At 41.9% G+C, this 23,935-nt stretch overlaps 2 protein-coding genes across 3 annotated transcripts in view; one reads left to right on the top strand and one right to left on the bottom strand.

The window, feature by feature from the left end:
* Nucleotides 1–12,075, top strand: part of npnta (nephronectin a) — a 31,449-nt gene extending 19,374 nt beyond the window's left edge. For both annotated transcript variants that reach the window (XM_028975150.1, XM_028975149.1), the window contains 8 exons: nt 843–962; nt 2,837–2,971; nt 3,441–3,563; nt 4,596–5,009; nt 7,031–7,114; nt 8,666–8,764; nt 10,228–10,487; nt 11,290–12,075. In XM_028975150.1, coding sequence (XP_028830983.1) covers nt 843–962; nt 2,837–2,971; nt 3,441–3,563; nt 4,596–5,009; nt 7,031–7,114; nt 8,666–8,764; nt 10,228–10,487; nt 11,290–11,400 — 1,346 coding nt within the window. In that variant the 3' untranslated portion in view covers nt 11,401–12,075. The remainder of the gene's footprint in view (nt 1–842; nt 963–2,836; nt 2,972–3,440; nt 3,564–4,595; nt 5,010–7,030; nt 7,115–8,665; nt 8,765–10,227; nt 10,488–11,289) is intronic.
* A 1,638-nt stretch (nt 12,076–13,713) lies between these two features.
* On the bottom strand, nt 13,714–21,146 carry LOC114787771 (hydroperoxide isomerase ALOXE3). Its single transcript, XM_028975626.1, has 14 exons — nt 20,993–21,146; nt 20,714–20,887; nt 20,527–20,608; nt 20,320–20,442; nt 20,080–20,183; nt 19,833–20,005; nt 19,596–19,745; nt 19,322–19,522; nt 18,528–18,600; nt 18,261–18,456; nt 18,053–18,174; nt 15,552–15,652; nt 15,291–15,461; nt 13,714–14,802 (listed from the first exon to the last, which is right to left on the bottom strand). Exons 1-14 carry the CDS (start codon nt 21,144–21,146, stop codon nt 14,623–14,625), a joined length of 2,004 nt encoding a protein of 667 aa, XP_028831459.1. The 3' UTR covers nt 13,714–14,622.
* Between the last annotated feature and the right edge of the window lie 2,789 nt (nt 21,147–23,935).

Below are 23,935 nucleotides of genomic sequence, written 5' to 3'. Positions count from 1 at the left end.
ATTGCTTGATATAAAAAAAGCTCAGTAAAGCACATCTTCTTATTGGTTACAACCTTAATCATTACAGATTAAGTATATCACAAAAACTATTTTAAAACTATTTTTTAATTTAGGCACATCAATACAGTTGGTAACTGAGTATTTGTAGGCTATGTAGATGTTTTTTGTAGGTCTCTGACCTGACTGTAATATTAGGACTAGAACATGAAACAAGACCTGAATCATGATTGAAATGTCCACTATCTTCTGTAAAGGTTCCAGAACATCCTTATCCGGAGCGACTTATAGTCAGTAGTGACAGGGACAGTCCCCCTGGAGACACACAGGGTTCAGTGTCTTGCTCAGGGACTCGATGCATTTTTCACAATTAATAATAAAACATGTGCATCATGAAATTGTTATTCTGTTTGGTTAGGAAGTTCAGGCCAGTAATCCCTCAGAGATATTTTCCTGGTACGATTAATGACCGTAGTGTATGGGGAATGTTCACTAATGTCACGTCCTCTAGATCACCTATCAGAACGGCTGAATGTGCGCTGGCAGTTGCCAGCAGCCACGGCCCTGAGAAATCTGCAGCAGAAATCACATCTGACGCCCATGTACAAGTATTATCAGTGACAGATTTAGGTATGGGTGACAAGCGTGTCACCAGTTGCAACCCGTGGTTTGTACAGAATAGAGGATTTGGAGCATCATTACATTTCTAATATATTTGTGTGTGTTTGTGTGTGTGTTTGTGTGTGTGTTTGTGTGTGTGTGTGTGTGTGTGTGTGTTTTTCACACTTCATCTTGTTCATGTACGTATATCCCTAACTTTCTCCTCCATCTCATGTCCTGTGTAGATGCCCGCACCTGTGCCATGGCCAACTGCCAGTATGGCTGTGAAGTAATGAAAGGAGAGGTCCGCTGCCAGTGCCCGTCTCCAGGGCTACAGCTGGCGCCTGATGGAAGGACTTGCGTGGGTATGGATCTTCTGAAACGTCTCGATGTGCAGTGCTGGGAAATTTCTCACAGCCTAAGGCAGAGTCTACGGTGCCGTGGCACATGTTTAGTTCCATTTTTATTCCTACGGCAAAGACAAAGAAATCGTTGTCAGTTGCAACAGATTTCAGAGCAGAACATCCTGGAAGTAAATGGTGAAGAATGTCTCTGTGCTTCTCACAAGAGCTTCAGCTTTCTCCTTTACAACAAGAGACTCCTCTGTAATTAGATGTGTTTTAATATCAGTTAAATTGAGGAACCCGATTCTGATGCTTGATAGTCAACAGACACACACACACACACACACACACACACACCCTTTAGGCCAAAAGTTTGGACACCTTCTCACTCAATGTGTTTTCTTTATTCTCATGACCATTTCCATTGGTAGATTCTCACTGAAGGCATCAAAACTATGAATGAACACATGTGGAGTTATGTACTTAACAAAAAAAAGGTGAAATAACTGAAAACGTGTTTTATATTCTAGTTTCTTCAAAATAGCCGCCCTTTGCTCTGATTACTGCTTTGCACACTCTTGCCATTCTCTCCATGAGCTTCAAGAGGTTGTCACCTGAAATGGTTTTCCAACAGTCTTGAAGGAGTTCCCAGAGGTGTTTAGCACTTGTTGGCCCCTTTGCCTTCACTCTGCGGTCCAGCTCACCCCAAACCATCTCGATTGGGTTCAGGTCCGGTGACTGTGTAGGTCAGGTCTCCACTTTTTGTTAAGTACATAACTCCACATGTGTTCATTCATAGTTTTGATGCCTTCAGTGAGAATCTACCAATGTAAAAGTTCCTAGTTATAGTTCATTTATAACTTATATATATGAGTTCCTAGTTATAGTTCATTTATAACTTATATGAGTACAAATGTTATTCATTACTGATGTGACAATGTTCTTGTTGAAGTAGAAATAAATCAGCCAAACATAGACACAGGAAGAAATAAAGAATGCACACAATTAAAAATGTGATGAAAACACAAAAATGAGTGTTTTTCACTGATAACAGTTTTTCCTCTCCTCACTGAAACCTTTGGCACTGGCCTGGAAGAAAATGTAAATGTGGAGATCCAGATTTGAGCAGTTGCAACAGTATGATATTTAATTAAGTAGAAAAGTGACAGTGTGCAGAATTTCCGTTTTTGTCTGTTAAGTACCCGCAGCGGGATCTGCTTTTCATGCCCTTCAGCTGTGTCTCCCTCTGACTTCAAACAGAAAGGCAGCAACTGCAGATAGTCTTTCTAAAGCTCTCCTGAGGGACATGTGTTCCCTCACAACACTGTTTAAGGTGACAGAGATGCTCATAGAATAAACAGAATGTGCCTGTGGGGGGAAAAAAGAAAGAAATCACTTATGGAACAGCTTTCCTCGGAGGAGTAGTTATCCTCTCTGCTTCTGCCATGGATCAGTTGTGGAGAGAATTCTGGGAATGAGTTTCAGAATGGGAAATGTTTTATCGTGAGTGGCTGAGTTGGAGGCTAATGGTGGTTGGTATTGTTTCCTCCTCCTCTCTGTCATTAAGCTAAAGACTGATTGTCAAAATCAGCTCGGCAGATTGTACTGAGAGAGAGGTAGACAAGGTGCCACAAACACACACACACACACACACATATTACATCTATTCTGGGCCCTCGTTTGGAGTAAAAAGGGTAAAAAATGTGGTACTCTCCCCATGTTAGGGCAGTACCCATCCATCACTGTTTCAGAAGCTGCATGGCACGCCGGAACAGGAATCCCTAATCAGGCTTTATTCAGATTCTGCTTATGGAAGTGCCAGGCAGCATGGAAGTGAATGAGGGTGCGAGTGAGTGATGAATGAAAATGAGATTCCCCCCCCCTCGTTCTTTCAGATGTGGATGAGTGTGCTGCTGGCCTGGCCGTGTGCCCCAGGTTCCGACAGTGCGTCAACACTTTTGGCAGCTACATCTGCAAGTGCCATGAAGGCTTCGAGCTGCAGTACGTCAATGGGAAATACCAGTGCATAGGTAAGATGAATGACTGAAAATACACACTGCTCTTTGTTTTCTTAACTGTTAACACTCGATTCTGACGTTTGGGTTTTCAATGTTTTAGTCAGTGTCGCATGTATTTAACAATTCAGTAAGTGCCTTAGCAGCTGAGAAGCCAAGAAGAGGCTCAAAGTAAATGGATGTAGGAGAAAATACTGATTATTAGTCTGATTATTTGCTGTGCACATACATCTTTGCATGTGATTTGATTTGCAAGAGCAGAGCATATGTGTCGCCAGTTTTGTAATCTCATAGCAGAATATGAACATTTTCAAAATGTGATCTCCCCATATGGATGGCATAATTCAAATCTGGCACTTTGAACATTTGCACAAATGTTGAAAAACACAAGATGAGGAGTTTAAGTCAACATGACACTTTTTCTAAAGTATATGTTTTAGGCTGATGTGTGTGTGTGTGTGTGTGTGTGTGTGTGTGTGTGTAGATGTGGATGAGTGCTCCCTAGGCAAGTACCACTGCATTGGCCACACAACCTGCTTCAACACACCAGGATCATATAAATGCAAATGCAAGGATGGCTTCAAAGGACTCGGCTATGATTGCAAACGTAAGTCCCACAATCAGCAGGATGACCAACCAGTTGACTGTCACAGATATTGACAAATTAATAAAGTAGGCATGCTCAGTTGGATTTGACACCTGAGAAGTCAACATCTCAAACCTTCTCAAACCTTTTATGAGCATTTTTTTTTTTGTAGTGTTGCAGGATGCATTGTGCTGATACAGTATTGGTGATGCTATGACCCAGCTATCTAGTCATCACTGCCAGGTGCCATTGAAACAATATTATTCATTTTATTCACTTCATAATGGTCATAATGTTATGGCTGATGGCTGTATAAAATGGAAGCGCAACCAAATGTGAAAATGAGTTTTGAGGTCATGATGGTAAATATTATACAAGTCCTATAAAACAGAATCTGTTATTCCTGTTCAGACCGACTAAAGGATTTAGAAAAACAACATGTTATGTAATTTAATCTTAATACATGCATGTCTCCTTTATAAAATAACATGACAATCAGTTATCAACATGTATATTGTTTATGACATCCTTAGAGAAATCAGGATTAAATGTTCCACACACAAACCAGTGATGTGCAGTTGCAGTTTGGCCGCTACCTCCAGTCATGGCATTGTTTTTTGCTTCATGTACCCTGTACCTAGACGTAGTTGCAGTATGCAAAGATCAAAATCACTTTCCTCACTTTGGTGACATCAGATGCTTGAGGTAATCCAGAGGACGAGTAGCTTCTCTCTGGTTTTCTAGGTATTTTTTTCTGGTTTAGTCTGCCATTGTTTCCACAAGTGCAACTCTGCAGCTCATTTAAATTCTATGTCACCCTGACAGCAAGAGCTGATTTGGCACTCCAGAGGGGTCTCAGTGGCTGATTCTGAAAAGAATACAGATATGTATATAACTACACAATAATGTGTTTTCTCCAGCATCAGAATAATCATTTAAGACATTTGGACTTGCATAATATGACCAGCTAGACCAGCTATTTATTATTACCAGAATAGGACCTGCTCTGTTTGTTTTAACATGATTGATTACGTATACTTTCTGTATTTTCAGCAATACCCAAGGTGATCATTGAGCCTCCCAGGCCAGACCAGAGCCACAACAGAGGAAACAACATTCCAGATTCTGACCAGAAGAGGACCACTACCACCATACGCCCCCCTGTGACTCCAGTGAAGATCAAGCCAACATTTAGCACCTCCACTGCAAAAGTTCCACCCAAAAGGGTGACCCTGCCTCCCAGAAAACCCTTGATCCCTACCCGTCGTCCTCCAGTTCCCACACAGGCACTCCCAGTGACCCAGAAGCCGTATGTGCCGCCTTGGAAGCCCCCTGTCACTAAAAAGCCAAAGCCCACCCCCAAAGTCCATGTTATACCTACACAAAGGCCAACAGCCCCCCCAGCCACTCCTGTGGACAACAGCATCAGCAGGGACATAACGTCCAAACCAAGAGGGGACGTTCACAGTGAGTACCGCCCCTCTGAACAGAACACAATTATCATCCATTTCATCATCACAGCATTTCACAAATCGTTTTCATTTTAATTTAATGTCTGACTTGGTTGGTTAACTAACTGCAGAAAAGCTGCAGGCTTAAGAAAGACGGAATTGAGAGAGAAAGGTTTTAATACGTTTTTTTTTATTTTTTTTATTTCCATTAGTTGTGGAGCCTCTATAATCAATTCTGCACTGACTGAGGTTAGGGCTGTGCACCTCTATTAACATAGAGATAGAAATAAGAAAAAGTTAAGAAATGTGAAAATACATAAAAGCATAAATGTGTAAATATAATATAAATGTCTACTTTTCAGGACCAAAAAGGTATTTATTGAATTCTATTGTAAGTAAGTACTGTCATTTCATTCATATACAGAGGAAAAAAGTTCTCCCACTTAAAAACATGTGAGAGGTCTGTAGATTTCATCATTAGTACAATGTGAGAGACAGGCACCTACAAACAAGCAAGCTGTCTAAGGACACACGACTGGGAAGAGCTGTCACCTGCACACGACTGGGACGAACTGTCGGGGCTATTTGTAACACACTATGTCGTCATGGATTAAAATCCTGCAGAGCTTGAAAGGTTCCCCTGCTTAAACCAGCACATGTCCAGGCCTGTCTAAAGTTTGCCAGAGACCATCTGTATGATCCAGAGGAGGATTGGGAGAATGTCATGTGGTCAGATGAGACAGAAATAGAACATGTGTTTGGTGGGGGAAGAATGCAATACCCACTGTGAAGCATTGGGGTGGGAACATTATGCTTTGGAGCAGCTGTTCTACAGAGCAGACAGGAAGACCGATTGGTATTAAGGAAAGGATGTATTGGGCCGTGTATCATGACATTTTGGGCAAAAACCTCCTTCCATCAGGGAGAGCCATTTCAAAGCCAGTTTGGCAGAGAAATGTTGTGATCCGGCACCAGAACAGTACAAACACTGATGCAGTGAAATAGGGGTATGAATGTCTTTGGACAGACATATAAACCAGCACTGTCATTGTTATGCCACGAACTTCATTAAACTAGAAAACAACTTTGTACTTCACTGTTACGTATTCAGTCATACAACTCTCTTACGTAGTAGCAGTAGCAAATTCTCTGCGAAACAGGTGGAGCAGCAATGCTTGTTAAAGAAAATTGTTGCCATAGGATTTGTTTTATGGGGGGAATAAAGTTGAAGGCTTCAGTCAAATCCTCTGGATCAACAGAGGCGTTTTGGAGAGATTTCTGCACAAGACGGTCAGTGATAGGACACAGTGGTTGTAGATTAACCCTCTTGGAAAGTGTTTCCACTGATTCCGAGACACCAGCTTGTCTTTGATACTGCTGGCATGAAATGACTTTTTGAGTGAAATCTGTTTGCCTCACTTTTGGCGGTGCTCAGCTGGAATGGCCATGTGTTTACTGACAAAGTGGCTGCAGACTTTAAATTGGCAGGTAATTGAAATCAATTCTGTAATCACAAACTGCAACCTGTTAGGTGGCGCTTATCTCTCAAAGCCTCTTAGCCACATTCAGAATTTAAGTCTTTCAAAAGATTTGGCGATGCAATATTGCTGCACAGAAAAAGAGCTGAATACACTGGCACCACAGGTGCCCGGGGAGCGGTGTGTGGGGACGGTGTTTGCTCAATGGCACCTTGGTGGATCAGGATTCGAACCGGCAACCTTCAGATTACGGGGCCGCTTCCTTAAACTCCACTGCTTCCACTGCCCTAAATGTAAAGTTAAAATGACATTTGAAGGCTTCGGTGATGTAATAAGCAATGTACAGATTAGTGCAATAAACACTAATGTAAATACAGTATTGGGATGGTAATAAACAGTTTATGAAAGTGATTGTTGGAGGGGGAAATCTGTTACTGTAGTAAAACTATGCTTTTTTTTTTTTTTTTTCCAACAAGGAAAAAAAAGGGCCCTGAAATGGTTTACCATATGCAGTGGTCAGTGGGTGTGGCTAACTGAAACTCTCTTTTTCTGTCTGCAGTACCACGCAATCATGGCCAGAACAACGTATTCGACTTCGACATTGAACTGGGAAACACTGAGGAGGAACTGAAGGATGATCCAGGTATGAAAAGTGAAAGTGAAGTGATTGTCATTGTGATACACAACGAAATGTGTCCTCTGCTTTTAACCATCACCCTTAGTGAGCAGTGGGTAGCCATGACAGGCGCCCAGGGAGCAGAGTGTGGGGATGGTGCTTTGCTCAATGGCACCTTTGTGGCTTCAGATTCGAACCGGCAATGTTCCGATAATGGGTCCATTATTTTACCCACTTGGCCACCACTACCCCAAATCAAGGTGTTCTGAGAGAACTGCATTTCCATTTAATTTCGGACCCTCCTCCATCATGTGCCAGATGATTGCCATGTTTACAGCATTTGGTAGTTGCCAGTGAGAATGGGTTATAGAAGAGGCAGAGTGCTGAACTCTGTGTCAGATAGTTAAAAAAAAACTTTCCAGAAAGGTGCTGGTGTGGGAAGAAGTGCTGCCCAGCACTCTGGCAGAATTGTTTTATTCTTGCTGGGAAATAAAAAGATTGTGTATGTGAACATCACACCAGCATGTTTAAAACACACCCTGAAGAAGGCTGTGGAGCAGAGTTCCTGCCACCTTGTCATGTAAACGCAAGATATTGTTTTTCAGTGCATTGCACTTTCAGCACTGTATTTCAGAAAAGCAACAGTTAAATACATGTAATTTAACAATGAACTTGTGCCGGATTTGACCACATTACCCGCCCTTGAGGTGCAAGGCCATCAACTAACACATGAATCTGTGTTGAGGGCTTCCTTAAATGTCCCCATCATGAAAATTTCACTTTGAGAGATTATTTAACATCAATACGAGTTCCCCCAGCCTGTCTATGGTCCTGCAGTGGCTAGAAATGGTGATTTGTATAAAGAGTGCTTCAGTCATTCTGCTTTGCTGTTCACAGAGCGGCAGCTCAGAGGGTTGGATCTGGAATTTGTTTCGTTATGATGTCAAAAGAGGAAAGGTTACCTCTCGTTTCTCAGGCTTTGTCCGACCGAGAATTTCCCACCCCTCCCCTAAAACATTATCTCTACCATCATGGCTAAAGGTGTGAAGCACTGCAGTTGCTTGGTGATTGGAGTAAAAATTATGTAAAAATAAGCATAAATGTATTTTTTTTTAGGTCAGTTACATGAGACCCTAAAGGACCATTGGCTTAATTTAGTTTTTTCTAGAAAAACGGCAACACAACTTCCTGTCTGTGCCAAAAATTGTGGTTAGTGAATGGTGTTGATGCCCACCCACTTCTATAGGCCACCCTCCTCCTCGTCCCACCCTATTACAGCAACAAGATCCTTCGTGGCAAAATCCTGTGAATGTCTAAGGGTCCTGTTTTCAGGACAAATAAAACTATCATCAGCAAAGCTCACCTGGCACATTTTATTTATGTCGTTTTATTGTATAGTTATCTTGTAAGTTAATATAAAACCTGGGTATAGTGTTTTTACTCAAGTGGCTGTCGGAAGCCCTTTCCAGGACACATGGTGCAGGGACTTGCCCGTCACAGAAATTGCATTTACCTGATCAGTAAATGACGAATTACCATAACCAGTCATCTCGTTCTGCATCTGTCATGTTCCGCCAGATGCTGGTTCTCTCAGCTGTTCCTTTAACCAGGGCATGTGCAGCTGGATCCGGGACAAGGAGGGAGACTTGCACTGGGAAGTAACAGCAGACCCTTCAGGTAAAATGAAGCATCTCTGTGTGTCAGGTTGCTGCAGAGCTTTCATCTGTCAGATGAAAAGAGATGCGCTCTGTTCATCTCCTGTGAACTTTACCGCTTCAGGATCATCCAAAGCACTATAGAGCCAGATAAGAATGTAGCCCTCATTTGTACTGACCAGTCACACGTCATGTTCATATGGGACACGTGAAAAAGGCATGAAAATCCATGTATAAATAACAACCTTATTCAAATTCTAATTTTATTTGTCACGTACACAGTCATACATGGTATGCTATGCAGTGACATGCTTTTAATTGCTAACCTTGCTAACCTTATAACCTTACCCTGTTTCAAATGTGCTTCCTTTTAGGATTATGACACTCTCTCTCTCACTTGCGATACACAGCAGCACAGCACACAGTGATATTTGTCCTCTGCATTTAACCCATCACCCTGAGTGAGCAGTGGGCAGCCATGACAGGCGTCCGGGGGGAGCAGTGTGTGGGGACGGTGCTTTGCACCTTCTGATTACGGGGCCGCTTCCTTAACCGCTAGGCCAACGCTAAGCCATCTCTGCCTTCCTTAACCGCTAGGCCACCTCTGCCTTAGCAAATATCTGTACTTTATATCTATCAACCAGCTACACATCATGGGCGCCACACGCTGTCTCATGTATCATGAACCATATACATGACATCATGTCATGGTGGCCAGAAGGCAAACGCATTCCCAGTAACTGACTAATATTGGATGTGGGGCTCCAGACTGCAGCCAGAAATGAGAGCTGCTCAAGAAAAAAATTCTCCTGCTCACATTTGTGCATTTGCATGACTGTCATCAGTTTTGGTGCCTTTACCGCTATGGCATTTTCATGATGAAACATGATGACTCGGACCATGTCCCATATATCCAGTAGGACAGCTTTATCACTAGTTTTTAGTTGCGTGATACGTACGACCCCTTTCCCCATGACCCATTTAAATCTGTAATGATTGATTAGTTCACACAGACAAGGTAGCATTTTAAACTGTTTTTTTTTTTATAATGTTGAAAGTATGACCTTAACTATGATATTTCTGGCCATCTCTTGGCAGAAAAAGGAAAGAATTTCCCCAAACAGGATGAGTGCCTCAGGGCAGTCAACAACTTTTACAATCTTGTTATTATACTGCTTTGAATGCTCAACTGTGCAAGCAAAAAATAAAAAATAAAACCATTTTTGGTATCGTTAAAGTTCTGGAAATGGGATTGACCTGAATTGGGATTATCCTTTTGGTCAATTTAATTTGGTCAGTTTTAGTCCTACTGAGAAATTGCTGACACATTTAAACACAAACTCAGCTAGAGAGACGAGAGTGTTATTTCTGTCCCAGTTTTGACCCAGAAAGACTTGTCTTCATGAGCCTTTAAAAAAAAAAAAAAAAAAAGTTCACATCCATTGTTGAAATCAAGCTCAGCTCATCTTCCGTCCCTCTTGACAGGTGGAAAGTACTTGACCATCCCTGAGGCAGTGCAGAAGCACAGCGGCCGGGGCGCCCAGCTGGTCCTGCCTCTGCCCACACCGTGGAACCAGGGCAACTTGTGTCTGTCGTTCCGCCACAAGATGCTGGGCCACCACGTCGGGATGCTGCAGGTGTTCGTGGAAAAGGGCCAGCAGCACCGTCCGGCCGTGTGGGGCAGAACCGGGGGCAGTGGCTGGAGGTCCACCCAGATCACACTGTGGGGCAATGGCCTGGAGAGTGTGAGTGCATCCCAGCTTCCTTAAGAAAGATTGAGATCCCTGAAATGCAGATATGGTACATTGTGCAGAAGGGATGCCGAGGACTGTCTGCACTGTTATGAATTGTATGCCTGGATGGCACCGCTGGAATCTTTTCCTCGCTCCGCTGCTACTTTACATGGAAATCAGTCTGGAGGACCAAACTGACTTTTGTATGAAATTAATGTTTTAGCTTCTGAACCTCTTTTTGAAATCTTATGTTTATCAATGAGCTCTCAGATTTCATTTCTCTACGTATCGTGTGGGGACAAGTGAGGTGACACTGACAGCTTCTGTGAACTCGTATTACTGCTGAAGATGGAAAAAGCCATAGTAAATAGCATAAGCGAAGGGCTGATGCAAAAAAAAATCCAGATTGAGTGGGATTTGAATTTTGGGTTTCAACTTGTATTTTAGCATCCTCTTTCAATGAACTAAAGTCAGAAAAGGGGTTTCCATTCTTTTTGTGTTCACATTCTGAAGGGGCACTCAGTTCACCTTCTGGTCCACTTCAGCTCAGATGTTGCCTCTGTCTGTTCACCCAATAACATGCCATCTCTGTACTTGGGTTGTGTAGTATTCACACTATTTGTATCTATATTTGTTGAGGCATCAGGTTTCTTTTAAGCTTAGCACACGCTAGTTTTTTGTTTTAATTTACATGAAATATACATATTCAGTATATCTGCTTAGGTAGGCTAAATGGATTATACCCTGGAAGAAACAGTACTAGTACTAACAGCAGTGTCCTCACGTTCTGACCATACTCTTGTGCTCTCTGCAGGTGGTTGTAAAGGGTGAGCGAAGGAGAGGCAGGCAAGGAGAGATGGCTCTGGATGACATCACCTTGAGGAGAGGGTCCTGTACTGAGGAGCACAATCTGAGGAGACTTTAACAGAGCCACTCAGTCAAGAGCTGGAGAACTGACTCCACACAATCAACACAGTTCAGCAGTGCGCAGTGTGGCGTTCGACAGAGGAAATGCAGAGCATCGGTCCCCACCAAAAAGCACCCCGCTTTTATAAAGAATATTTGTTTCTCCCTTTCTTTCCCTACTCTGCTGCTCGGCCCCGTGTTGTTCTGGTGACACAAAAAACAGCCACTACACTCCTGTCTCCTTATGTGTTCTCTGATCCAACAAGAAAAAATGGAGTGGTGGTGACTTTATCACAGATCTACCCTTTAAAGTGGTTGCCGTTGCCCCGTTACACAGCCTGTTTTCCTGACATTATTGTAAATGTAGCCATATGTGTAAATATATTTTAAGAATGTCTCTGAGGACAGTGTTTACATTGAACTGAATTTTATTAGGTGCTGTTTGGTTGTCTGGATATTTTTTGTGCATTCTAAAGTATAAACTTGTAAACAGTTTTTTTGCATCTTTTCTTATTATGAATGGCTGCATCAGCTATTGTGTAGTAGCATATTATACTCTGTTTTCTTGAATATATACAAACCCCACCCATTGTTGTACAGTCACTGGGTTGACTCTGTCCTCTTAATGAAGTTTCAGTAAGGTCACAATATAAGTTTCAGTTGCAATAAAGTCACAGTATTCACATTTGTTTAACAACTGAGTGCTAAATGTGTCATTTTATAAATCTCATGTGTTTTAAAGCAGATGACAGCATGCTCCACCAGACATTTACAGGAAGGGATACTAATGAGAAATATACACTGCTCATAAAGGGAACACAAAATATGACATCCTAGATATGAATGAATTAAACATTCTTATTAAATACTTTGTTCTTTGCAGTTGAACATGCAGTTGAACAAAATCACACAATTATCAATGGAAATTAAATTTATCAACCCATGGAGGTCTGGATTTCAAGTCACTCAAAAATTTAAGTAGAAAAACACACTACTGGCTGATCCAACTTTGATGTCCTTAAAACAAGTTTGTCTTGCAGGAACCGCAGACACTCTCCAGTCACGGGGGGTGTCTAGCATTGTCTTACATTAGGAGGAACCCAGGGCAAACTGCATGGGGTCTGAGGATCTCATCTTGGTACTAATGGCAGTGTAGGCTACCTCTGGTGAGCACATGGAGGGCTGTGCGGCCCCCAAAAGACATGCCACCCCACACCATTACTTTCTTGGCCTGTGGGGAGGAAATAATTCTGAACTTTTAAAACCAATTTATGTCCTCTTCTGTGGTCATTTAATGCTTCCCCAAATCACATACAGTATGGGTCCCAATGGGCTTTGACAGTTGACACCCTCCACACTTGACCCTTCTGCACACAAGGAAAAACTCCACTAAGAAGAACTCTAGGAGAGAGAAAAAAAAGAAAGAAAGAAACCTTGGGAAGGAGTGAGACAGATAGGGACCCCCTTCCAGTGTAGAGTGAGCCTGCAATTGGTGTCAGTGCAGGGTTGGTAATGATTTATCCTGGAAAGAAAAATGTCCATTAAAATTTGTCAAGATAGGAACCCCTTTCCAGGGTAGAGTGAGCCTGCAATTGGTGCCAGTGCAGGGATGGTAATGAATTATCCAGGAAAGAACAATGTTCATTATAATGCTACTGGTCCATATGAAGATCACTGGAACTGTAGCCATTATGATGATGGTGGTTGAGGTGACCCTCTGGTACATTTCATGCTGGGTTGCTCATTACCAGAATCAGGATCTACAGTAACTCAGAGAGAGACAGATTATAATTGGATTGCTGGGACTGAATGGTTATGGTAGATGTTGAGTGCAACAATGAACCAATGGTGCACTATCTAGGACAGCTTAGATGAGATGAGAATCATAGTATTTGTGAGTTTTAACTGCTTATGAATTGCTTGGCTAAAAAGATGTGTTCATTCAAAACATTCACATTCATTTTGACAAAGATGTATCGATCCATTAGATATGAAGCAAACCATTTAAGAAGAAGAAAGTGAAGTGATTGTCATTGGGATACACAGCAAGCACAGGATGCGGTGCACACAACGAAATGTGTCCTCTGCATTTAACCCATCACCTTGGGGTGTGTGGGGATGGTACTTTGCTCAGTGGCATTTCAGTGGTACAGCAAATCTTCTTGCCACAGCTTGAATTGATGTGTCATCCTGAATGAGCTGCACTATCTGAACCACTGGTTGTAGTTGGTTGTAAACTCCGTCTCATGCTGCCACTAGAGCGAAAGAACCACCAGCCTTCCAAAGTGACCAAAACATCATCCAGGAAGCATACGAACTGAGGAGTGGTCTGTGGTTATTGATAATTGGCTATAATTTCCACCTGTTGTCTATTCCATTTGTACAACAGCATGTGAAATTGATTGTCAATCAGTGTTGCTTCCTAAGAGGACCGTTTGATTTCACAGAAGTGTGATTGACATGGAGTTACATTGTGTTGTTTAAGTGATCCCTTTATTTTTGGAGTAGTGTATATACACACACATTCAGTGATTAACATTACATTGCATAAATTGAATAGCTATGTGTATATGTAATGTGGAATACGTAGAATATATCCACCACAATTTTTGATGATCTCAGGCATTGTTCCAACTTGTTATGATGTAGTAGAATAATATTTATTCTACTAAAACTCATGGATAAATAACTGGTAACTTGGTAACTTGAAAGCACGTTGTAAGTCGCTCTGGATAAGGGCGTCTGCCAAATGCCGTAAATGTAAATGTATGGAATAAAAACGTGAAAAACAGCAATGGCTCGCGCTAAAAAAGCTGTACTGCAGTCAACCAGCAGGGGCTCTAGACCTGTGACGGCATCACATTTTAGAGATCTTGAGCAGGACTCTCTTCAGGATACAACTTAAATTTGGTGGATTTGTGGTAACCAAGATAGATAGTGTTGTTACCAGATAAAAACTATAAAACTAGTTTTATAGACAGCTTGACTGGGATTCACCAGGCTCATTTGAGGTGTTTTTTGATAAATATAACATTATACAGAAGCAGAATTATTAATACAATAACAAAATAAAATCCACATCAGTTGTTAAATATGCTTATATAATTTGCTATTGTAGTACAGTGTAATATGTGTATGAAAATATTTTGTGATTTTAATAAAATAGATCTAGTATTTTAGCATTGTTATTGTAATCTGCATCCTTTTTTCACAGAAATCTGAGGCACACACAGATTTTCTCTTAAATGGCAACACTGTTCTCAATGTTTTCAGGGTCCAGGTAGGTGTATGGCAGCGGAAGTCCAACATTCCTGGCTTTAATGTCATAGCTGAGAACCTGGAGTCTTCTCTTGAAATCTTCCATCCTTTCTAGAGGTTCCTTTTCCACAAACAGCTGCTCGGGATAATGGCCAAGCTGGTACTGTAATGAGATTAATAACTGATCACTGATGGTGATACGATATAGCCACGTACACAGGCAAAATGATTTTATGTGATTGGTTTCACTCCACCTGGCACTAACTACCTGGCACTGAATGTGAATAGATGAAGAGTGAATATACACGTCTGGTCGTAATTTCATCAAGTGTAATGTTGAAACTCTGCTATGCCATTTTTCCAAACCACTATGTGTGAAAACCACTCCTTTCTTGGCCTGTGGGGAGGAAATAGCTCTGATCTTCCAAAACCATTTTATGACCTCTTCACTGTGGTCAGTTAATGCTTCCTGTTCTTTTTCATGACAAAATCCACAAACTGCAAGCTGCAATGAAAGCGACCAAACACCCTCAAAAAATTTCATAAAACCTAGCCACTTCCATTAAGGTCGTCAGATGTTATAAATCGGTCATTTTTTAGTATCAACACAACAATAACAACTAATATTAATAATAATATACATGGTCATACATGGTCTGTGGATTTCTTGCTCAGTACATATACAGCTGCCAGTGTGTTCACCGTGGTGCCAACATCTGGAAGAGTCTTCAGGATATCACTCTCGGTAGTTTCACCTTTACAGGTGGGAGCCGGTTGTCTCAGAGAACTGGGAAAGTTGGGCATCCAACCACCAAAGTCAAACTGGCAATTGATATGAGATGAAAACTGCATGAGTATTAGAAATGATGTAAAGATAACAAGTCTAATGTGAATATGGAGAAACTGGGAAACCTGTCCATTGTTGATGGCTGCATGCTGGCCCGAGACTGTGAAGATTACCATTGTGATGAACTTGATGAGCTCCTTCACTGATGCAAAGCTCTGAGGAATCCCTGTTCAGGATATGTGAAAACATATTATTATAACATTTATGCAATCATGGCCTACTTTGCATTGCCTATATAGATTTTTTTATTAATTCTGGCTTTATTACCAAAAAAGTGCAGAAATTACTTATTTTTATGCTGCTTTATGTAAGGAGATCGATCTTATGAAAAAACAGGGTAGATGTGCTTGTGTGTAGGCTGCTTTGTGAATTTTATGAAGGCTGAATTAAAATATTTGAAATTTACGTAAGGCTGGATATAAGGCTGTAGTTTGACTGACCAGAAAATATTTCCTGTACGTTCATAAAATGGTGCTCCAGCTTACTGGGTAGTCTCCAACAGTAAACAGACACTATTGCAAACAACAATCGCTCTCTACAGATCTACAAGATTCTCTTTACATCAGAGCATAGTCGCCATGCTGGCCAGTACACGTGGGATGTTTGAGGTACACACGGGCAAAAATGGAAGAATCTGAAGAAAATGGCTAAATGACAGAGGCGCAGGAGACACTGTAAACTAGAGAAACAAGGGAGCCTGTAGTGGTGAAATAGGAAGTAAGGATGACTGGGCTTGGCAGCACACCATGCCCCTCTAGTCCTGTCCTGATGTGCTCGGCAGGGAACAGAGAATTGTGCAGGGAATAGAGAATTAAGGAGCCTGGATGGTGTACCATGTCTGGGATGGAACATGAGGAGAAGGCCTGAAGCTTTGACAATTCTGACCCTGACATTACAGGCCACATCCACCCCTAATGCCTCCAGTCCCAGGGGGACATTGCAGAATAGAATTATAAGTGTCTCAGAGACATTAGGATCTTTGCTATTTTATGCATAGACTAGCCAATTATGACTCAGACTGCTAAGATGTAAAAAAAGAATGATTGTTGTCAGACCATTAAAACTTTTAAAAACAAAGCAAAATTCAAATCATCCTTGTTAATAAAGCAATGGATGGCCATTGAGGGTATTTCTTTTTTTTCATCTGTTTTGCAGGCAGATACACATCTGTCTTTTTTTCTACTAACGTTCATTGGCCTTACACACTCTCCAGGATTCTGAGACATAAATATATGCTGAAGAAGCTGAAATGACAGATATGGGGAGCTCTAATACACAATGGCATATAAGGTAATGTAAAGTAAGGTTTACATTCTAACCCAAATTCTGATAGCTTAAACGTAATAGAAATCTGTAATTCTGGACAAGCGAATTCCTTACCAGACTTAAGTCAGGATGTGGTGATGGCCTAAAGACGGTACTAACACACCCACACTGTGTGGCTGGTTGAAAGGGCGTCTGATGCTCTTTGACCCCTGACTGACTCGGACATGCGTGACACTTGACCAAGTTGCTCGATAATTGATTTTGGCCCTAGGACAATATTCAGCCTTCTCCTCAGGAAGCAGTTTACCATAAGGCCCTGGTCACACTGCACCTGCAGTTCCTTTTCTCCTGGCCACTTGCTGTGTAGAGATGACAGGATGACAACAGATTTGTCTTTTACTGTATGTTTGTATGTGTGCTCATCAACACTCTCACTTGTGTTAATGAGAGGATCACTGAAATAATCTCAGAAGGTCGTTTTTGTGGCTGGGCTGAAGTGGGGCAGTGGTGGCCTAGTGGTTAAGGAAGCGGCCCCGTAATCAGAAGGTTGCCAGTTTGAATCCCGATCCGCCAAGGTACCGCTGAGGTGCCACTGAGCAAAGCACCGTCCCCACACACTGCTCCCCGGGCGCTTGTCATGGCTGCCCACTGCTCACTCAGGGTGATGGGTTAAATGCAGAGGACAAATTTCACTGTGTGCACCGTGTGCTGTGCTGCTGTGTATCAAATGTGACAATCACTTCACTTTTACTTTTACAGTGGAAAAGTTCATTTTCATGGCAAAGAGGGACTTTGCCATTCATCATAACATTCTGGAGTATATGCAAATTGCCATTATAAAAACGGAAGCAGCAAACCTTATGAAAACCAATATTTGTGTAATTCTCAAAACTTTTGGCCATGACTGTACTCCAAAGTAGTCTTGCGCTACTGTCAAGGACTCCCATCAAGGGAAAAAGATCATGAACAAACAGGATCAACAGAAAATGGTCATCTAAAGGTCATTCATTTTTTTCCCTTTCTGAAGCAGGAAATTGATAAATCAGTTTTCATACCAATGAGCTACAAATATATCTCAGAAAAAGGAATGATTTTAAATAACAATGTTATTCGGAATATAAAATATAACTAAATGTTGATTTAAAATAAAACAAGAATATTCTTCCACATTTGTTTTCACAATAGGGAGGGGGGGGCTTTTTTATTCTACTCTGACTTTTATTCTACTCTACTCATGTATTTATTCAGAAATGATGTTTTTAATGGATCAGCCTATTGATAAATGATAAAATCCTCAAACCTGAACTCTGCTTCTCCACAAAGCCTTTCTTAAAAATGTCTTCGATCCAGAGCTGCACTTCCGAGTCTCTCTGCACATAATCATCAGAAGGGTAGTAGAATCCCAGAACCCCTTCCACATACCTGGACAATTCCCAAAAACAACACAACACTGGTGTGATACTTGTAGAACTTTGTGCAGCGGCAACAAATTAAAAGCAGGTACACACGTTTGAATGATGTCCCAAAGTCTGAGGCCATCGTCTCTGTAGTAGAAGGTGGAAATTTCCTTGAGCCCACGCGCCTCAATGTTTTCAGGCAGGCAGAGAGAGGTGTAGGTCAGCAAATCCATAGCGTTCTTCAGAAGGGTCAGAGACCCAGAATAACCAATCCCAGTGTACTGTGGGCAAATACAAGTAATAGCACCTTCAGTAATGTCATAGGAGTTGTGCATCTGTACAAAAAGATGATGGTCAATCATACCTCAGAAAAAAAACCCTCCAGTGACATGAGCTGATCTCGCGCCATTATGTTGATCTGTAATGTGTAGCGGAAATGGAGGGACAGCAGCTAAAAAAAAAAGTACCAACCAATGAAAACATTGATCAAATATTCATGAAAAACTGACATGCTGTGTGTAGAGAAAGACATTCTGTTCTCCTTTTGTTCTCTGAGCAGCAATTCACTGTTGTTCTCCATCTGTAGGTTTTTTGCTTGTAGGAGATTGTTCATTATTTTGATATTTTGATTATTTTGACATACAGCTCATTATTGTGAAATATATATAAATGTACTTATACTTATATGTACATAACCAAACCGCAACAAACTATTAATGTTACAAGCTGCAAATAATCATATTTGGTCTTGTTACGGTTATCTTCGTTTCAGAGATTCTTAGGTTAAATGTACAGTTTAAACATCATATCATTTAAGTCCAACACTAGAAATGACACAACCATCAACAGGTGGCGCTATAATAAGAGCGTTTACATTTTGGCTCATATCTCGTGAACTGTCTGAGATAAACTGAATGTGAATGACACAAAATCATCTCCAGAGAATGCTAACAAAATGATTCAGCGTAGTTCTGATTTGTCAAACCATTTGATTGTTATTGGTCAAATTATGGGTGTGACCTTTAATTTCTCTATAAGGCAATTAATATTAAAGACACAATTTATATGATGGAATGAAATTGATTGAGGAGCACCTCACAACCTGCTGGTCTGACTTGCATGGCAAACACAGGGCCTACACAGCCTGCAGACCTGCTTACAGGTCTAGTTACCTTGAAAACGGGGTGTGCTGATGGAAGGTGACGCACTGTTGCCATGGCAAAGACCTCGGCGATCAGATGAGTTCTCAGCAGATGGTAGTTCAACTCATGCTCATTGAAATCGGCATTCCTGACAAAAATCTTGGCCAGAGTCCAGTCGCATGAATCCGACGGGAGAAAGATGGGATTCCCCTCCCCTGGCTCCTGCTGTAACTGTGGGAGGTTTGAGCGCGTGAGACGGAGGTGACGGGCGGCCTGAGCCGACGCAGAGCAGCAGACTCGGTACCTGGATGGCGACAGGCAGCAGCTTCTCCTCGGGGTTCCTGTAGAGCAAACAGAGTGGAGCAGCGAGGTACTGCTGCTGGCCATTAATAACATTCCCTTTCCCCACCAGGCTGCGCAGATTCTTGTAGTCACACAGAAAAACATTTCCGTTCTGGTACAAAAAGAGACAAGAGTGAAAAAAACAACAGCAACATTCTTCTACACAGAAGAAGACCATGCAAACAGGTGGCAAAAATACCTCCATTTCTGTCTTCAGACAACTTCCACTTGGCAAGTAGGATCTCACCAAGTCATCAGTGACTGGAAAATTTGTGGGAAGAGTTTGGCAGCGCTCGATCATCATGGGGTTGAGGCCATTCAGAAGCTGGTAACCAAAGAACTCATCTTCCAGCCAGTGTTGCTGAACATATTCTTAAAGAACCCAAAAGTGAATCAGAACGGAGAAAAATTGGTACAGGTGAAGACGAATTTCAGATCGGACATACCATAGGCTTTAGTTTTTTTATCAACAAAGATCTGGTCAAGGTCATGAAAGTTCGTCCATGAATCCCTGTTGTCAGCAAGGCCATTCAGCTTCAGTGGGATGAAACTAGAAAGCCACATTACAAAAAGATCAACTTTGATGGTCTATGGCTTTATCGCCATGTGACCAATCCGGTTACAGTTCGCTTCCATTCGCAAACTGCCGTACGGACGATGTGGTGACCTGTGGACTGTAAACTCACGCTGAGCCCAGAGTAAGGTTGAACTCGGCCTCCTTGGTGAACGAAAAGCGGACCTCAGGGGGCAAAGCCAGGGCGTTGTCTGACTCTACCATTTCCGGCAATCCTGGAGCATATACTTCCCATCTGCACAAGATCACAAGATCTCCACTTTACAATGTTCTGTCTCAAGTAATAATTCGACAAAAGCGGATTCTGCAAGTGGTTGACCTGAACTCCTGCTGGCACCTTCTCAGCTGCATTTCTCTGTGTGCAAGGGACTTGGTTTTGGTCTCTTGAAATATGAGCTTTGCTGTCCAGAAGGAAACACAATGAACATGTCCTCTAGCGATTGTATTTACATGTAGACATGATATAAAAGGTGACCGTTCTGCTCTGTAGAGAGAAGAGAACTGACCTGTGGCCTCTCTCACCACCTCCTTTTCACTGCTGGACAGCCAGCAATGGCACGGAAACAGGAATTCATCCCCCTCTGGGGTTTTCACAACAACGCTGGAGCAGAACCATTCGTCATCCGTAATGCCCAAAAACGACTCGGCTTCCAGTTCCACCAGTTCCGGAGAGCCTTTAGCTCGCCACTCCAGCTGTATCTCGCTGACCTTCCAGAAAGATCAATAAAGAACGTCCTTAAATGATTGCCTGGGGTCTGTCAGGGAGAGGTCTGCTGATGTCCAACTTACTGAGTCCCTTGACAAGCCCTGATCAGAATTGATCTTCACACGGGTGCTCTCCCCATCTGTTCCTACCAATTTTACGTATACAGAGCTGCACGTTCCAGCACAGAAGCGGTCTCCGGTGGTCACCATGATGCTGTAAATCTTATGGCTCATCCTGCAAGAATACAAAATAGCCCATCAGGACACTTTAAACATTAAATAAGAATCTGTGAGAATGCGGAGCATGTTTAACACTGTTTTGGATGATAACTGTACTGTACCTGTTAGCTGAGATATGCCGCATGTATGGATTATGTGTGAGGCGAGACTAATATATACTGGCTACATGGAAATGGGTGTGTTCACAGGATCAATGCTTTCACACTTTGTAAACATTGGAGAAACCACAAAACTGTGAAATGAGATAAACCATTGAAAAATACAGACGATTTTTTTTGATGGACTTTTACTGCATAATAAGATATCTTGATTTTTCTTTTTTTTTTTTTGCAGCTTATTCTGTAGTTGTTGTTGTTTTTTTATCTCATCCACAAGCAGCTTTGAGATATGTAATTTTTTCCATTTGTCAGAACTGGGACCTGGGAATAAGCCAAACAGAATATCTTTCAGTACAAAAGTCAAAACACCAAACCAGCAATTGTTAGAAATACCAGTTCAATAAAAATGCGATATATGGCATGTCAATGAAGCACTTTGCACTACTTCAGCTTTCCCAAGCTATACTCACAGACAGACGGGCTCCTCGACTTGGCTGAACAGTTCAGTTCTTCTTGTGGTTTGTCTTGTTCCCTCGAAAAGGCTTTAACATTCATTAACATTCATTAACATTCGTGACACGGTGAGAATTCTGTGCTGAAGTAAAGTCCAGGCCTGTTTAACTGAACTGAAGATTAAGTCCAAGGTCAAAGTGTCCTTCCTACTGAGCACAGACACGTTTATTTGTGTTAACAGATTGAATGCTGTTGTAGGGGCAACTTCCCTCTTGTTTTGGTGAGGTGGAACCAGGGCAGGGTTCCTTCTGTTCTTTCTTTTTTCTTTGTAATGTTTTGTGTCCTCCCTGACATGCATGGACTTCTGAGTCCAAATGTAATACGCTGGTTGTCTCTTTAGCATGACCTTGCAGTCTGTACCCAGAGGACTGCGCCTGGAAGAGGTGTAATAGCGTCCAACCAGGGGCCAGCGTGATGTGAAGAAACAACTTAATGCCAACAGTCCTGTGGAGAAACCTCATTTGACCTTCTTTCAATAGTGACCTTATCACTGAGAAGAGAAACATAAATTGAAAGTTTAAATTTAAATCTCTGGCCCAGACTGACTGCAAGGCAAGGCTTGTAAAGCAGAGGAAGCAGATGGAATCTTTCCATCACTTCTGAATAAGACCCAAGAACAATGAACTCCTCCCCTTGAGGCTGTTGTTCCTGGAGACCAGGACCAGGAGCCTTTCTTAAAAACCGTCCTGATAGAACAGCTCAAAGTCTTGCCCATATCAGCAAACCTTCTACATTCCTGCACAAAGTCACACACATTTATCGGCACAGACCTTATTCAGAACAATGTGGAGATATGTGGCCATGTGAGATCAGATCCGATCAGACACACTCACACACACATATCTGTGCTCGTTCACAGTGAAAGAGTGTATGAAAGGACCCGGCTGCTGCATTGTACTGTGTAAAGCTCTCACTGATGTGGTGAATTCCTCTTGCCCACAGACCTCAAGGCTCCTCAGTGGTCCACAGAACATACAGGCCCATCAGAAAGTGTTCACACCCCTTCATTTTTCCCACATTTTGTCATGTTACAGCCTTATTCTAAAATACATGAGCATAGCTTTATTTGACAAATTCTACACAAAATAACAAAGTGAGAACACGTTTTCAGACATTTGCAAATAATGAAAACATTTCAACACAAAAGGTGAATACGTATTCACACCCTTTGCTTTGACACTGATATTTGAGCTCAGTTTTTCTACAACTTTATTGGAGTCAGTTGATTGAACATCATTTGGAATGACATACATGAGGTCTATCATCTGACTATTGGTCACAACAACCTACAGTACAGGCGAAAAGTTTGGACACACCTTCTCATTCAATGTGTTTTCTTTATTTTCATGACCATTTACGTTGGTAGATTCTCACCGAAGGCATCAAAACTATGAATGAACACATGTGGAGTTTCATACTTAACAAAAAGAGGAGACCTGGCGTCCACAGTCACCGGACCTGAACCCAATCCAGATGGTTTGGGGTGAGCTGGACCGCAGAGTGAAGGCAAAGGGGCCAACAAGTGCTAAACACCTCTGGGAACTCCTTCAAGACTGTTGGAAAAGCATTTCAGGTGGACCTTTTTTTGTTATGTACATAACTCCACATGTGTTCATTCATAGTTTTGATGCCTTCAGTGAGAATCTACCAATGTAAATGGTCATGAAAATAAAGACAACACATTGAATGAGAAGGTGTGTCCAAACTTTTAGCCTGTACTGTATATAAAAGGACTTCAGTGTCTTTTAGGAGGTCCCCAGGGTCCACGGAGAGCTGCAAGGAGCTCCATTGGGGATGTCATTCATATGCTTTGTTTGTGTGATAGACCAGTTGTGGATAGACCTGGGGTAGTGGTGGCCTAGCAGGTAAATGGTTACTAATCTAGAGGTCCAGTGTTCCCTTGTGAAGAAGAACCATCCAGAAAGTCAACAATTTCTAATGCACACCACAAATCAGAAGCTACTTCTCACTAAAAAAGAACATGTAACATTAGACTGTAAGAAGGAAAATCCTTTCCTGGAGGAAAACTGGCACTTCTCATCACATGGTTAACACCATCCCTACTGTGAATCATGGTGGTGGCAGCATCATGCTGTGGGGATGTTTTTCTGTGGCAGGTATTAGGTGACTAGTTTGCAGGGTAAGGTGGCAGCAGCCAAATATAGAGAAATT

This window comes from Denticeps clupeoides, chromosome 4, assembly GCF_900700375.1.
Source record: "Denticeps clupeoides chromosome 4, fDenClu1.1, whole genome shotgun sequence".
Lineage (NCBI taxonomy): Eukaryota > Metazoa > Chordata > Actinopteri > Clupeiformes > Denticipitidae > Denticeps > Denticeps clupeoides.
This window is presented reverse-complemented; position numbering and strand designations above follow the sequence as displayed.

Excerpts from the sequence above, each read along its gene's own strand:
- LOC114787771 (XM_028975626.1), bottom strand. The coding sequence starts at position 21,146 with ATGAGCCATAAGATTTACAGCATCATGGTGACCACCGGAGACCGCTTC. Across the intron at positions 19,746-19,832 it reads GTCTGAAGACAGAAATGGAG|AACGGAAATGTTTTTCTGTG; the intron begins GTATTTTTGCCA and ends TTTTTGTACCAG. Across the intron at positions 18,601-19,321 it reads CAGCACACCCCGTTTTCAAG|CTGCTGTCCCTCCATTTCCG; the intron begins GTAACTAGACCT and ends TTTTTTTTTTAG.